Source organism: Callorhinchus milii, unplaced genomic scaffold, assembly GCF_018977255.1.
Source record: "Callorhinchus milii isolate IMCB2004 unplaced genomic scaffold, IMCB_Cmil_1.0 Scaffold7, whole genome shotgun sequence".
NCBI lineage: Eukaryota > Metazoa > Chordata > Chondrichthyes > Chimaeriformes > Callorhinchidae > Callorhinchus > Callorhinchus milii.
In genome coordinates, this window is record NW_024704748.1 from 5878390 (window position 1) to 5892579 (window position 14190).

General features: G+C 44.3%; 1 protein-coding gene across 1 annotated transcript in view; it reads left to right on the top strand.

The window, feature by feature from the left end:
* tm9sf3 (transmembrane 9 superfamily member 3) overlaps positions 1-14190 on the top strand; it is a 64554-nt gene that overhangs the window by 26904 nt on the left and 23460 nt on the right. Inside the window, exons 8-9 of the mRNA XM_042336749.1 lie at positions 2675-2769; positions 12034-12164. Coding sequence (XP_042192683.1) covers positions 2675-2769; positions 12034-12164 — 226 coding nt within the window. The remainder of the gene's footprint in view (positions 1-2674; positions 2770-12033; positions 12165-14190) is intronic.

Sequence of the window (14190 nt, forward strand, 5' to 3'; positions counted from 1 at the left end):
GCCCTATACAAGGTGTCGAACAAAGTCCCGTTACTTTATTTTTTTACACACACACGCTGAAGTGTAGTTAGATGAAGCTTTTAAGGATCCAGTTGAAAGAGCTGAGAAGTGGGATTGAAACAGCTTGAGTGAGGAGTGAGCATGACACAGGCACAATGGGTTGAAAGACTTGCTGTGTTGAAGTTTATCATGATTTAACATTAGAGACTCACAGGAGTGGTACGAGGCAGTGTGCGAGGACTGAGAACCGATTGGAGGGGAGAGAGCTCAGCAGAGTTGACTGAGCTTTGGCCAGTTTCCGAGGAATCTGCATTATCACTGACTTATCTCTAATGCATGGCTCACATTACCTTGGTTGCAGTCTAATCACCACGTAAAGCCACAACCACACCAGAGACAACTCTTGCTCTGTAATTTGCTGTCTGAGTGTTTTTCAAAGGAGGTTGTCTCCTTCCCCCACCCCACCCCGTGTATACAGTGTAACCCGTGTTTAGTTTGATGGCCTCTGCACATTCTTGGGCATTTCTTTACAATGATAGTAATCCTTTCAATTGATATAGCACCTATAAACATCTGACGTCTCAAGCACTTCACAACATTTCTGTGAATTGTTGTGACCTGTGATTTTACATCAAATACGTGTGGCTTGTATTTGAAAAGAGCAGCGTTTAAGATTTAATACAATATAGTCGGCACTTATATAGTGCCTTTCATGTCAGGGGGACATTTTGAAGTACTTCACAATACCAACTGGCCCGGGGTGTGGGGGTTGTTAGGCTGGGAAAGGCGACTGAAAGCATGGTCAGAGGTACATTTTGAAACGTGTCATAAACTGCTAACAATAAATTGATATTCAGTTACGCCATTCAGAGCAGCAAAGAATATTTCTGTTGGAATAAGTGGGTGATTCCTGTCTTGAATGATTGGGAAATGGCCCAGGTATGGGTTTGTCACTGAGCAAATCTGGGATTTGTCGGATATAAGCATCTGAAATCATGTTTATTTGGGGGAGAGTCTTAAAGTCACCATTTTATTATGTGGATTTCTGTTAGGAAATAATATCTCGGGCTGCAGTATTCAATTTGGGACATGATATGTGCATGCGATGGCTAGGATGGTGGAAGGCAAACTGGATGGACCTTGGTCTTTCGTCTAGCAATTGTTATCTACTTATGACCCACCATCGACTTTACCTCCATTTTCTGGGCAATTCTCCCCAAATAGTTGGTGTCACTCGTTAACATCCTCAAACTCCCCCCTCCTTTCCTCCCTACTCGAGGATTCCCATAATATTTATAAAGTGTCTCAAGACCCCATAAAGTGTCTCAAGACCCCATAAAGTGTCTCAAGACCCCATAAAGTGTCTCAAGACCCCATAAAGTGTCTCTCAAGACCCCATAAAGTGTCTCAAGACCCCATAAAGTGTCTCAAGACGCTATAAAGTGTAACTTGTTTGGAACATCAATGTGGTACTTTGATAATTTCAACACTTCTGTCTAAGGTGGTGAGCTGTTTACCCCCTCCACCCGGGTCCCTGAGACCTGTCATAGTACCTCTAGTGCTCCAGCTGAGATCAACGAATTCAGCACAGTCTGGAATCAAACACCTGCTAGTCTGAACGGCCTCGGGCCTTTACGCACTGGGCCATCGGGGAGATTCTTTTAGTTTTTAGCCATTTGGTGTTGGTGAATGTGTGTGTGTGTGTGTGTGTGTTGGGGGATGTGGAAACTGTCTCTGCTGACTGTTTGCTGCGTTGATCAAAGTCAAAACGTTCGATGTGTTTAAACATTAGCCAATGTGTGTTGAAGATCCATTAAGCACTGATGTTTGTAACAAGGTTTAAAAACCTTATTTGGTATTCCAGGTTTCACATAATCCTCATTACGATCAAAAAGCCTTTTCGAGGTGTTTCATTGAAGAGCGTGGAGGTTTAGCGTGCCTTCAATCAGGGCTTTAAAAGGGAATTAGATACACACATGCGGAGGGAGGGAATTAGCGGGTACTGGGAAAAAGAGCAGGAAATTGGGATTAGGACAGATGGCTTCACTGAAGGAGCAAAACTGACACCGATACAATGGGCCACATGGCCTCCTGCTGTGGGCCAGATTTCTATGGTAACTCTCCTACCCGTCCTGCTTGCCCCCTTTACTCGGGTTCCCACTCCGTCTGTAAAATATTTTGAGACTTTGACTTCTTGAAAGGTGTTATGTAATAATAATACTTGCATTTGATACAGAGCTTTAGACTTGATAAGGGGCTATATCAAATGCAAGGATTACTTTCAGTAGTATTATCACTTCGCTGAGACGTAGCAAAGCACTTCACAGATTATATCGTAAAGTGGATGGACTATATTTTGTGGGTGAAACTCAACAGCTAGTTGCGCACAGCAGTGTCCTATAAACAGTCGTGGATTGAGTGGCATTATTATTATTTGGGGGGAATTATTACTATTTAGTTATGAAGAGATTATTACCCCCGGAAAAGCAATCTGCCAATCGACTAACAACCAGGTTCCTAATCACCTCTGTTTTGCCCCGCTCGGGAATTGAACCCAGGTCCTCTTGCGTGTGAGACAAGAGCTCTAACCAATACAATGCAGGACTTCACAAAGTGTAAGTGCAAGGTATCAGCATTGTTGTTAAAAGATCTTGTATTTGTCTTTTCCTCGCAGGAGGGGATCTATGCTGAGCACGGCGATATTTGTGTTTGCTGCTACATCGCCTCTGAACGGCTACTTCGGAGGGAGCCTGTATGCCCGACAAGGAGGTATTTACAAATCCCGTCTCGTGTCCGACAGTGTAATGTAAAAGCATTGCCCTGCAGTTGAATCTAGAAGATACTCCCAAAATTAAAAGCTGAAGATGGCAGAGAGAGAGTCCGCAGTCTTACAACTCTTAAGAGAGATTAGTTCATTGTCCAAAATTAATCAGGCAGGGTTTTCCGTTTTGGTCAGTGCTACACGGAACTCCAAACTGCTCGCACGTTCAACCGATGTTTGGTATGAGTCCACGTATACATTGCAGTACAACCAACAAGGGAGAGGCTTGTTCTGCAACTCAAACACACTTCATGCCTGACTTTGGTGGCTGCTAGCTATGTGACAATGGGTTCTTCAGCTTTTGCAATGCGATGCAAACGATGCCTTCATAACTGATTAAAATTAATTACGCAGGAAGAAATGTCCTGCACAGCTATCTCGCAGAACAGTGAGATGCTTGTCAGCTATCCAGTATCTGGTTAACAGTTACATTTTTTAAACTACATGGTCTCCACAAAATCTAGTTATCCCCATGATTTCTCTCTACAGTGCACTGGCCAACATCTGAAAATGTGGAACAATGATGATAATTGTATTTAGAAGTACTTAATTATATTCAGTGCAAGTGTTTAACTGTATTTAGACGTCCAGAGAATAGGTGTGAGTGAGCGCATCATTTTCATGGCAAATAATGATCTGTCTCCATGTTCGGTGCTACATCTTCTGTAACATGGATGGACTGAGGAGGCGAATGCATCCCTGACAGCTTGTTTCAGCTCCTCCGTGGTCTCCTATCCCTGTTTTGTAACAGTGGGTAACAGGACTTTGTGGACACCCTATACACTGGAGTCTGTCTCAGCATTGATGGCTGATTCCGCTTGCGTAATAGTCTGGCAGCAGCTTGATGTTGAGTGTTGATGTGAGTCCGGTGGTGTTGAGCAGCGTGGGGACCGAGCAAGATTTCGGCTCCCAGGCGTTGGGCTCCCAGGTGAAACTCTAGGGATATGAGTGTGGTTTGTGGATGGCACAAAGCTGCTGTTTTGCTGACAGGTGGTGGCCGCTGCAGAGAGCCAGCTGGGGCTGGCTGGGCTGTGGTCGCTGCTCCAGGCAGCTGTGTGATGTTTTGTACTGAAATGTGAAGCGGGGATAACAAGTTGTGAGCTTTTTTTTTCTAAATGAAATAGCGCAGGCTGACAGTGATTGATTACTCCAGAGAAAGAACTCCAGAATTTTAAACCGTGGCTGCACGCGGCAGACTTGTGTGGTTAACCTGGCTGACGTGCGGGTCAGCCCAGTGGAGAGATCCACCTGGTTTTCATGTCCTGAATTAAGGCCCGTCGCGGCTGATCCTTCTGTGGAGGTTTTGATAGCAGTAAAACTCCTCGTAAAGTCTTGTTTGATTTGCCCGACAAGTCTCCCAGCTGCTCCCAATTGTCTCGCATTGCCGTAAATGAAAGGCCAGGGTTTGGGCCAGGCTATAGTAGGTTCCTACATGATGGTGCGCTTAACTAGTCGTGCTGGGCCTGAGTTGAATTTTAAAAGGGTTCAGACATACACGACAGCTTCTAAGCAGAGCCATGCGGAGACCAGAACAGGAGGGAATAGAGCGTTCGAATGTTTCCCAAGCAAGTAGCAAGAACATCATGTGGCTTTTGTTCCAGCAAGACTAGGCAATTGAATAGCAAAACGCAGGAGAATCGGTCTAGTGAAAAGGCAATGGAAGTGTGGAACAAACTGCTTGCACAGGTGGCTGCAGAATCCAGTATAGAGGGTTTGGAAAGGGAGTGAGACAAGGATGCAGTCTGATTGATTAGATGTGAATTATTCCTGCTGTCTGGAAATTCAGGAATGAAGTGAGGGTTGTCACTGGAGGAATTCAAAGGGGAGCTGTGAAGATTCTCTTTGGCCCAGAGAGTAAAGTGATTGTGGAATGCTTTAATTCACCTACAAAACACAGTCACTGCACTTTACAGTGAATCTTGTGAAACGCTCCCGATGTGGAAGACACTGTATCAAATGTAAGGATCATTATTTTCTTTACTACAAGAACATAACATTTAAAAAGGATTTGGATGGGTGTTTGATAAAATGTGTAGATTTTGTGGGGCTCAATCTTTGCTTCAATTGTGCAGCCTCAACACCAATTTAATAATAATAATCCTTGAATTTGATAGAGCGCCTTATCATGTCATTGAGACGTCTCAAAGCACTTTACAAAATACATATAAAGTGAATTGACTGTTATACATTGTGGGTGAAACGAAGCAGCCAATTGCGCATAGCAATGTCCCTCTTGTGTTTATCTAGTGCTTTTCATGCTAAAGGGCATCTCAGTTGTTGCTGTGGTCTGTGAAGCAAGCAGAGAAATAAGAGATTGAAATATGTTGATGAAAGGCACGGCCAGGTTGTTGGGTTTTATTTGAAGGCAGGAAGAGTGGTTCTGAGGCAAACTGCTTTCCAGAGTTATATAGGACTGAAAGCAAAGCTGCATTGATGGAGCCAATGGGATGGAGAAAGGGCCATGGAGCTCAGTTTTAAGCTTAGAGGATACAGGCTGGAATACAGCAGGGCAAATACACACACGAATGTTCAGGACCAAAAATAGCCATTTGTTTGGTCCCATTTTTAAATCCGATCTCTCTTTATTTACACTCAGCCAATCCCTTTTGCTCTCAAAAACCTGTCCCTTTTGAAACGACCCTTAATTTTCCCTCCCTCACCTCCTCTAGTCAGCCATGTAATCCTAAACTCTCCAATTTTTGGTGTGAAACTGTGGCTTTCTTGCCCATAGAGAGAAGGTATTGGAATCTTGCCGGTCAGTAACATACGGTTTGTGGAGTCCTGTAGCTCAGTGGTTAGAGCACTTGCTTTGCAAGCGAGAGACCTGGGTTTGATTCCCGGCAGGGTGAAACCTTGGGCAAATTTCCTTACTCCACACGCCTGATAATAATCCTTCAAGNAAAAAAACAATAATAAATTGGTCATTTCAATCCACGACTGTTTGTGGGACACTGCTGTGAGTAACTGGCTGCCGCATTTTGCCCACAAATATACAGTCAATTCACTTTTCAGTCTATTCTGTGAAGCACTTTGAGATGTCTAGAAGATGTGAAAAGCGCTATATCAAATGCAAGGATTATTTTTATTATATACCTTGCTTTTAGCCTACAATCTGCATGTGGTGAAAGCAAAGGATTGTTCGGTTAAAAGCAAGGATGAACACTCTTATCACCCGAAACGGATTGGGAGCTCTGAACTCAAAAGTTTCCGACTTAGCTTTAAGAAATCCAAACTGAGCCAGAAACATTCACTGTGGGACTCGGGCACGTCTGAACCTTCTGAACTTGATTCCATGTCGTTTATCTTTGGAGCCCCTTGCTTCTTTCCTCCCTGTTCTGCCTCCGTTCCTGTTTCCACATCTGCCTCTTATTGTGGATGCTTGAATAGTTTCCTCATTGACTGCGTGCTGAGTCCTGCTGTTTTTGATATTGATATTGAACTTGCAAGGTTTCAAGATTAGAAAGGGTTGGGGGGAGGGAATGTGCTAAAGATGGATATTGGTCCACACAGATCGAATGATAAACTTCCTGCAAAATTCTTACAGAAAGAATATTAATTATAGTGATGGAGAGGGTGCAGTGAAGGTTCAACAAGGATGATACAGGAGATGAAAGGATCTCACTATAAGGAGAGGCTAGAGAGGTCAAGACTTTTCCTGATGAAACAGAGAAGGCTGAGGGCTGATATGATTGAATTGTTTAAGATAATGAAGAGGTTTGAGAGGATTAATTATGAGTAACTCTTTCCACTGGTCAGGGATTCGAGGACATGAATTGAAGATTGTGAATTGGGGAGTAAAGGGAGAGGTTGGGAAGATCTTCACTGGAGGTTGTCTGAAGGAATGATTGCTTGGGTTGCTGTTAGAGCAGAGTCCAGAGCCTAGGGGTGTTTAAAGTCTTATCCGAAAGATGGAGTGGGCTCTTTCTGTAATGTATATTTCTGTGTTGGCACGGTATTAATGCCGAGGTTGACTTAGGGCTTGCAGGTTGGTAAGAGGCAATTTTTCAGAAGAGAACCTTCTGTCCTTGTTTAATATTGCAGTACGAAGCCTGATATCCAAACTAATGGACTCCCAACTCCCACTGTGTATTTGTGAAAACACTGAGGTCAGTATGGCATCTCCTGAGAATCATTGTGCTGCATTACAATGTCATGCTCTAGTGTGGCGGGTAGCGCGCTCACCACGCAAGCGAGAGGACCTGGGTTTTGATTCCCTGCGGGGCAAAACCTTAGGCAAGTTTCCTAACTAGACCCGCCTCTGTTTACCTACCAGTAAATAGAAACCCGGTTATTAGTCAATTGGCTGATCGCTTTCCGGGGCTAATAATCCCTCCCCAAAAAGACATAATAATAATTTGGTCACTCAGTACACAGCTGTTTTTGGAACACTGCTATGCGCAATTGGCTGCTGCATTTTGCCCACAAAATACACCGTAGAGAAGTCTCAATGATGTGATAAGGTGCTGTATCAAATGCAGGGATTATAGAACTACTGTAGTAGACTGCTAAATATCCAGGGCGTGGAATACAGAACCTTACAGTTGAAACGTTTTGAAGTGAATTCAATAAAGTTCTCCACTGATTGTGTGCAAAATGCTTTTGTGTGAATGGGCTTGTCTCAATGCTGGTGTTCAGTTTCACGTCTCCACATTAAGTCGCTGAAACCAGTTTACAGCTGAAGCTCTTAACTTTTAAGTAGCTAATGTTACACAAATGTCAACCAGATCCTGACACCTGTCAACACAACCCGAGCTTGTGGGCGAGGAGGGTTTGAGGCTGCTGTAGGGTTGTGAATCACGGCACAGTCGGGAGATGGGGCCAGCAATCTGGCTTTGGAGTTGTATCTCGCTGATTGCACGTGTTGCCAAGTGAATGCACTGTATCTGACCGCAGCCTGGTTCAGTCAGTAGCCCTGTCGCCTCTGGGTCTGAACAGGACTCTACATCACAGTCTAAGCTGGCGCTCTGAGCTGATACTGGGGAGAGCTGCATTGACTAAGACACCGTCTTTCTCCATGTTAAAGCGAGGTCTTGCCTGATCATGAAAAAACTTGTGTGACACTGTTAGATTGCTTCCCTTTTTCCTGCAAAATCACTGCCCTTTGTGTGCCTCCCATTTTCCCTCTCTCACTCTCACTGTGTCTCTCTCTCTCTCTCACGGTGTGTTCTCTCTTGCTGTGTGTGTGTGTGTGTGTGCGCATACGCGCGCGCTGTCTCTCTCTGCCTGTAAGTGTGCGAGTGTGTCTCTGGCTGTGCCTAAGTGTGTCTGTTTGTGTGTGTGTGTGTGTGTGTGTGTGTGTGTCTCTCTCTCTTGCTCTCTCTCTCTGAGCTTACGTGTGTGTCTCTGCCTCTGTGTGTGTGTGTCTCTCTCTCTGTTTGCTTGTGCATGTGTCTGTGCCTGTGCACATGCGTGCTTGTGTGTGCCTGTGTGTATTTGTGCCTGTAAGTGTGTGCGTGTACCTGTGCGAGTGCACGTACTTCTGCGTGGGGTGTGCACGTGTGTGTGTCTGTCTCTAGCTCTTGGGGTGTATTCGGGTCTTTTTGTGCATATCTGAGCATGTTTTGGTGTTAAACGCTACAGTGTGACTCAGAAGGCAGTGCCGTATGTACCATTACATTGCACCAGAAATGCTGTTCTCTTTCAGTGACAGACGTATCTCTTTAAGCAAATGCAGGAGCGCACACTGCAATGCCACATCATCCTTCCTGTAATAAGAGATTTTTATTACTGATGTGGAACCTAGTCCTTCCAGCTGCTCAGTGCTCCCCCACCCCCTCTCTCCCTCTCTCCCTCAGACACACACACACTGGAATATGAAGAAGGTCCCAGTTTTATTTAAGAGCTGAAGGTTACAGCAAAATCTGTTTGAGATTAGCTAACAGAACACAATGGTGTGTTGCTCTCTTTAAGAAGTGGGGGGAGGGTTGCACGGGAGGAGGGGAGGTTTCTGAGGTTTGGCTTCTGATGGTTGCTAACCTCTGCTGTCTGTTATATCCTGAGAACTGGGATTAATAAAAGAAAGCTTCTTAGAAAATGGGTAGCAATGGCCAACATTCAACACTATAAACATTCACATTTTTACAGTGCCATAAATAATAATACTTGCATTTGATATAGCACCTTATCACATTGAGACGTGTCAAAGCACTTGACACAATATACCGTAAAGTGTATTGACTGTATATTTTGTGGGCATAACTCAGCAGCCAATTGCGCATACCAGTGTCCCACAAACAGTTGTTGATTGAGTGACCATATTATAATTTTTTGAAGGGATTGCTACCCACACAAAGCAAACCGCCAACTGACTAACAACTGAGTTCCTACTTACTGCTAGGTAGACGGAGGCCTGTGGAGTAAGGAAACTTGTCTAAGGTTTTGCTCCACCCGGAAATCGAACCCAGGTCCTCTCGCTTGTGAAGCTAACGCACTAACCACTTTCCTACAGGACTCCACACTTTGGGAGGACATCCCGAAGCACTTGAGAGTCCTGTATTAGTACCTGAGTTGGAGGTCCTGGAGCAGCGGAAAAGCTTGCCATACAGCAATTTCAATGGCAAGGTCCTCACCGCTGCTTTCTATCTTTGTCAATCAATTATTATTTGGCAAGGCAGAATGGTGTAATGCCGTCACTTGGTTTGAAGTTGTTTAAGATTTGAGTGGCCAAACTGTGTTCGTCACTGGGTGACGTTTAAAGGTTCGTTGCTTTTGTTTCATCTTCTCTCTTCCCTTCTCCCCCAACTACCAACTATTCCTCAATTATACCCCAGCAGACAGATCTTTTCTCCCAGCCTCCACCTGCCTTGAACTGATTAATTGGAGGTGGAGGTGGCTCTGACTTGCCCGTAAATAATAATATTCCTTGCATTTCATATAGACTCTTATCACGTTGTTGATTTGTCTCAAAACACTTCACATGATGCACTGTAAAGTGAATTAACTGACAGTGTTTTGTGGGTGAAACTTGGCAGCCAATTGCTCACAGTAGTGTCCCATAAACAATGGTGGATCGGGTGACTTTTTTTGAGGGATTATTATCCCCAGAATGCAATCCGCCAATTGACTAACAATTGAGCTCCTGCTTACTGCTAGGTAAACAGCCATGTGGAGGAATGAAACTTGCCTAAGGTTTTGTTCTGCCCGGGAATTGAACCCGAGTTCTCTCGTTCGCAAGGCAAGTGCTCTAACCAGTACACTACACCATAAAGTAGCCGATGTCGTTACCTGTTTTTTGATGATGGGGGGAAGAAGGGGTGAAAGTATCCTTCCAGATAACAACAACAAATTACATTTGTATAACTCCTTTCACCTCAGGAGAACGTGATAAAATCGCCACTTCACATCACAAGCTCCATTCACGCTGGCTGGTCTCTGTCTTTCTGTTGTCAATAATATATTGGAATCTAAGCGCACTTTTGGCTGGGGTTTAGTTTGTGATGGTGATTTATTGCCTGACTGGTGGTATTAAACTCGCTCTGGCTCCTTTACTGCAGATTAGAATGGAGTTTCACTAGTGTCAGATATCGGAGTAAGAACGAGTATGGACACTGAGCTCCTCAGTCTGGCTGCGGAGGAGAGTCAATCATCAGTCACCACTGGGACAGAAGCTGATTCCTGCTGGATGATATAGGACCGAGCTTTCTGGTTGAACTGACGTGTCATTTTTAAAAATTATATGTGCCTTAACGTTTTGGCTGGCTTTCAAATCCTGCAATTCTCTTACCTGTGTTACGCACAAACTGATTTGTTTGCCTGGGTCAGTTTCATACTCTGGTGCCCAGTTGAGCTTTATTCTGTGGAGTAAGAGTGGAATAGTTTGTAGGTTTGGGATGTCTTTCCGACGTGAAAGGCACTTTACAAATGTAATCTGTCATTGTAGGTGAGCAGTGGTTCTATATTTTACAAGGTTGTTAAGTATTTCCACTGCCATGCTTTCAGCGACAATACTCTGAAGCTTTGGAACTCTCCCTGAATCCCTCTATCTTGCCCCCTCCTTCCCCTCTTTTAGATCATGACTCAAGACCTTCCTCTTTGCTCATGCTTACGTTCACCTCCCCACATTGGCTCGGCATCAGCCTCCACCACTGTTAAGTGCTCGGAGGCTCTGCCCTTCGTGAAGGTCACTATATAAATGCAACCTGTTGTTTGGGGGTAAAGAGAGTACATTCTAGTAATGTTGAATCTTTGGGGCTAGCTTGCTGACCACAATAGTCTTTCGTTGGCATGCACATTCCTGTGTAAGTCTATAATAGTTAATGACTGTTGCAGTGCCTTACTTCCCCCCAGCCAGTTGTAAATTGCAGTGTGTCATCAGAATAGGTCACATTGCGTGGCCTTTCACACAGACACTCACAGCACAGAAAACAATTCGGTCCATCGTGGTCTGGGGTGTTCAGACTGCGCAATCCATCCCGTCCCACTTACCTGCCTGCAAATGACTCCTTTTTAGATATCCATCTATTCCCTCTTGAAAGCTAATATGGATCCTATCTCAGTCTCGCCTGAGTGCAAGTATACACCCTCAGAACCTTTCAGCAATTTCTTCACATGTCTTTCTTCCAAAGATAAGATTTTGTGAAATAACTTAATTTGTGGTGAAGTGATTTAATGTTTGTCTCTGAGTTCTGTCTGATACATTTCCTGAGGTAACCACACAGAAACAAAAATCGTTGCGTTAGATGCACAATTGCTGACGGCTACATTACGGTCAAAGGCGAGTCTCTCATTTGCGTCCAGGGTGATATTTTAGGTTTTAGGAGGCATCTGTCTCCGAGCTGCATTGTTAGTGCCTGCGACACAATTGAAAGTGCTTCAGTCTCTTAAATGTAGTCACATGTTGCCAGAGGTTCTCAGCTCTGATTCCAAATGCTGGCATGTAACCCTGTTTCTACTGATCAGTGAAGCAGCAATAATAATAATAATAATCCTTGCGTTTGATATAGTGCTTTTCACGTCTTCTAGAAGTTTTAAAGCACTTCACAGAATATGCTGTAAAGTGAATTGACCGTATATTTGTGGGAAAAAGGTACAAGTTTCAGTGTTTTACGATTTCACTTACACATCCGACCGGTTCAAAACTGCCTTTTTCTGCCCGTTTCATGTTGGTGCTACAGCTTGGTATTACAAATACTGTGACAGTACAGTATTTATTTAAACTCCTGTGATCTGAAATTGGGAGCTTCTAACCTTTTGCCTTTTTCTGTGTGAAACAGGCAGGAGATGGATAAAGCAGATGTTTATGGGTGCGTTCCTGATCCCTGCCATGGTTTGTGGCACGGCGTTTTTCATCAACTTCATTGCCATCTATTACCACGCATCGCGGGCCATTCCTTTTGGGACCATGGTAAGTAAATGCCTTTGTGCTGTGCTTGCAGGAGAATTACTGATGTGTATCGAGGCTCACACCCCAGCACAGTGCTGGGGGAGTAGCGCACTGTCGAGGTGTAGACTTTTGCGTCAGATGTCACATCTGCCTGTTCAGGTGGGCGACAAAAATCTCATTCCATGTAAAACGGGACTCACCAATAATCCTCCAGATAAATTGGTCATTCACCTCACATTTGTTTCTTTTTGCCTTTTTGGGATTTTACAAAAAGTGACTTTAGCTTGCACAAAAGCCTTCCCCATTTTCGTATAGAAACTGAAACCATGCTTGACCATGATTACCTGTGAAGTGCTTGTAGACGTTTTGTTGTGATAAGGTGCTATTGAAACAAAATGGTAAAATGATCGTACTTCTGAGGTCTGGCCTTGTTCTCCCGTGCGAGTGGCAAGGCAGTGTGATAATATTGAGAATTTATTGATTTTCTAACACTGGATTTTGCTGGTAAAATTTTGCTGACTATCTGTATATCTGGAAGTGAAGTGGGTTTGCAGTGTTGGCAAAAATTACTCACCAGATTATCAGTTACTGGGTTTTATTCAACTTTGAAACAGCAATGCGAGTTGGAGGTTGGATCAGGTAAGTACTACAATAACCACTTGCTTTTATGTAGCGCCCATCTCACTGGGTATTGTCTTGGAAACCTGAGATACAGAACAAGAGACACGGGTGCAGAAACAGATACACACAGTGAGAGAGACACGCACGCAGGGACAGACACTTATACGCACAAAACGGGGACCCAGAGAGAGAGAGACAGAGACGCACACAGAGAGAAAGACACAGAGTTGGAGAGAGATGGAGAGACACATGGTAAGATGAGAGGGGAAAAACACACACACAGCTAGAGACAAAGAACAGAGTTGGAGAGAAAGAGACACAAGCATTTAGTTTGAGAGAGACTGGCACACTTGATGAGAGAGAGATAGATGCTTACACACATGCACACAATAAACACGATGCACACAGAGTTGGAGAGAAAGTAGAAATACACAGTTAGGGAGAGACGAATGTACACACATTGTAAGATAGAAAGACATACAGCTATAGACGCACAGTTGGAGGAAAAAAAGGCAGACACACACACAGGTTAGAGACTGAGACGCCCGGTAATATGGGAGGAGAGACAGAGATGCACGCAAACATGAACTCACAGTTAGAGAAAGAGGGAGTGTGGCACCCACGCAGCTAGAGAGAGAGAGACACACACACACACAGTTGGAGAGAAAGATAAAAGTCGTACACACGCACACTGATATCTGCACTATTTTTATAGCTACAATGGGGCCGGTTAGCATAGATTGGGCTCACTGCTGTGCCTTAAACATTTTGCATAGAATGGTATTAAAGCTAATTGCTGACAGTGGAGAAGGAATGAACGAAACAACCCATGCTTCCTCATATTATTTTGCATGGTTGGCATGGCATCTCCGCTTACATTATTCGCCAGGAATTTTCATGCTTCTTAACAGCCCGTCCGTTTGCTTGAGTCCATTGGCTGTGCACGAGCGGAGCCCAAATTCCGTGCTTTTGATTAATCTGCCACCACCACACTGGCAATGATGAATCCTGTGAATAGCAGCACGTTGTGGACTTGTTTGTGGTGAAGGCAATGAAGCTGGTATTACAGAAAGCCTGCTGTGTTAAGCTGATCCTCCGCAGAATTCTGGCAGTCAGCTGCTCCCCAAGGCAGCTCACAATTGATGATGGCATTTTTTTGAGATCATTCAGAACGTTATTAAATGCCATAGTAATTCCGCAAGCTTCCCCTCCACAAGCTGCTGATTATTCAGAACTTTGCAAGCTAATGTCCTTTCCCACACCAGGCTCTGAACTATCACCCCCATTCTCCCCCGGCTCCACTGACTCCCCATCCCCCAGGTCATAAGAGTTCAAAATCCTTGCCCTCGCTTTCAAAGCCCTCCACGGCCTTGCTCCTCCCTACCTCTGACTTATTAACTCCATACTTACGTGTCAACTCCCTCAC